Below are 1,362 nucleotides of genomic sequence, written 5' to 3'. Positions count from 1 at the left end.
GTGCGCACACACACACACACACACACACACACACACACACACATATACACACACTCACACACACTTATATATACATGCATAGTAAGAATAGAAAGAGAGAGAAAGAGATTACTGACCTGTATATAGAAATATCCTGTAGGTGGCTCAATATTATCCACTTGGTAAACATCTTTATTAGTTGAATTCTGATAAGGAGCATAGTTTCCAATGGGAGTACCTTTTAAATTAAGAAATTCTATCTTTTCTAATTGGCCAGGTGCTGTTAAATTGCTGACTTTGATGTACAAGTTGGTTGGAATTCCTGGAAAATATAAAATTTGTCTTATAAAAACCAGAATCTCTTTGGGAATTGCTTACCATTTTTAAGTTTCAGTTGCTGGTTTCTTGTCAATGTTGGTTTAAACATGTGGCTGTAAGAAATAATTATAAGAAATATCAGATTATATGATGTGGCCGTCGTCATCATCATCATCATCATCATCGTTTAACGTCCGTTTTCCATGCTGGCATGGGTTGGACGGTTTGACTGAGAACTGGCGAGCCAGATGGCTGCACCAAGCTCCACTCTGATCTGGCAGAGTTTCTACAGCTGGATGCCCTTCCTAATGCCAACCACTCCAAGAGTGTAGTGGGTGCTTTTATGTGCCACCAGCATGAGGGCCAGTCGGGCAGTACTGGCAACAGCCATGCTCAAATGGTGTTTTTTACGTGCCACCTGCACAGGAGCCAGTCCAGTGACACTGGCAACGACCTTGCTTGAATGTTGTTTTTCACGTGCCGCTGGCACAAGTGCCAGTAAGGCAATGCTGGTAACGATCATGGTGCTTTTTACGTGCCACCAGCATGGGAGCCAGTCAGTGGCTCTGGCAATGATCACACTCGGATGGTGCTCTTAGCGCTCCACTAGCATGGATGCCAGTCATGCGGTGCTGTCATCAAATTTGATTTCGATTTCACTTGCCTCAACAGGTCTTTGCAAGCAGAGTTTAGTGTCCAATGAAGGAAAGGTACGCATAAGTGGGCTGGTTACACCACTGGCATAGGCCACGAGTTACGGTCTCACTTGGCTTGCCGGGTCTTCTAAAGCACAGCATATTTCCAAAGGTCTCAGTCAATGGATTTTATTTTTTCCTAGATTCCGTCATTGGACTGTGGCCATGCTGGGGCACCGTTTTGAAAGATTTAGTCAAAGAAATTTATCCCAGAACTTATCTTTTCAAGTCTGGTACTTATTCTATTGATCTTTTTTACCAAACTGTTAAGTTACAGGGATGTAAAAAAAAAAAAATGAAGTGTTAGTCAAGATTTGTAGGGAGACAAATACACACACACACACACACACACACACACACACACACACAC

General features: G+C 42.7%; 1 protein-coding gene across 2 annotated transcripts in view; it reads right to left on the bottom strand.

Annotated features, from left to right (window-relative positions):
• LOC106871048 (hemicentin-1) overlaps positions 1 to 1,362 on the bottom strand; it is a 359,318-nt gene that overhangs the window by 202,142 nt on the left and 155,814 nt on the right. For both annotated transcript variants that reach the window (XM_052965571.1, XM_014917317.2), the window contains exon 6: positions 117 to 301. In XM_052965571.1, coding sequence (XP_052821531.1) covers positions 117 to 301 — 185 coding nt within the window. The remainder of the gene's footprint in view (positions 1 to 116; positions 302 to 1,362) is intronic.

This window comes from Octopus bimaculoides, chromosome 2, assembly GCF_001194135.2.
Source record: "Octopus bimaculoides isolate UCB-OBI-ISO-001 chromosome 2, ASM119413v2, whole genome shotgun sequence".
NCBI lineage: Eukaryota > Metazoa > Mollusca > Cephalopoda > Octopoda > Octopodidae > Octopus > Octopus bimaculoides.
The sequence above is the reverse complement of the archived record's forward strand: the minus strand, read 5'-3'. Positions and strand labels throughout refer to the sequence as shown.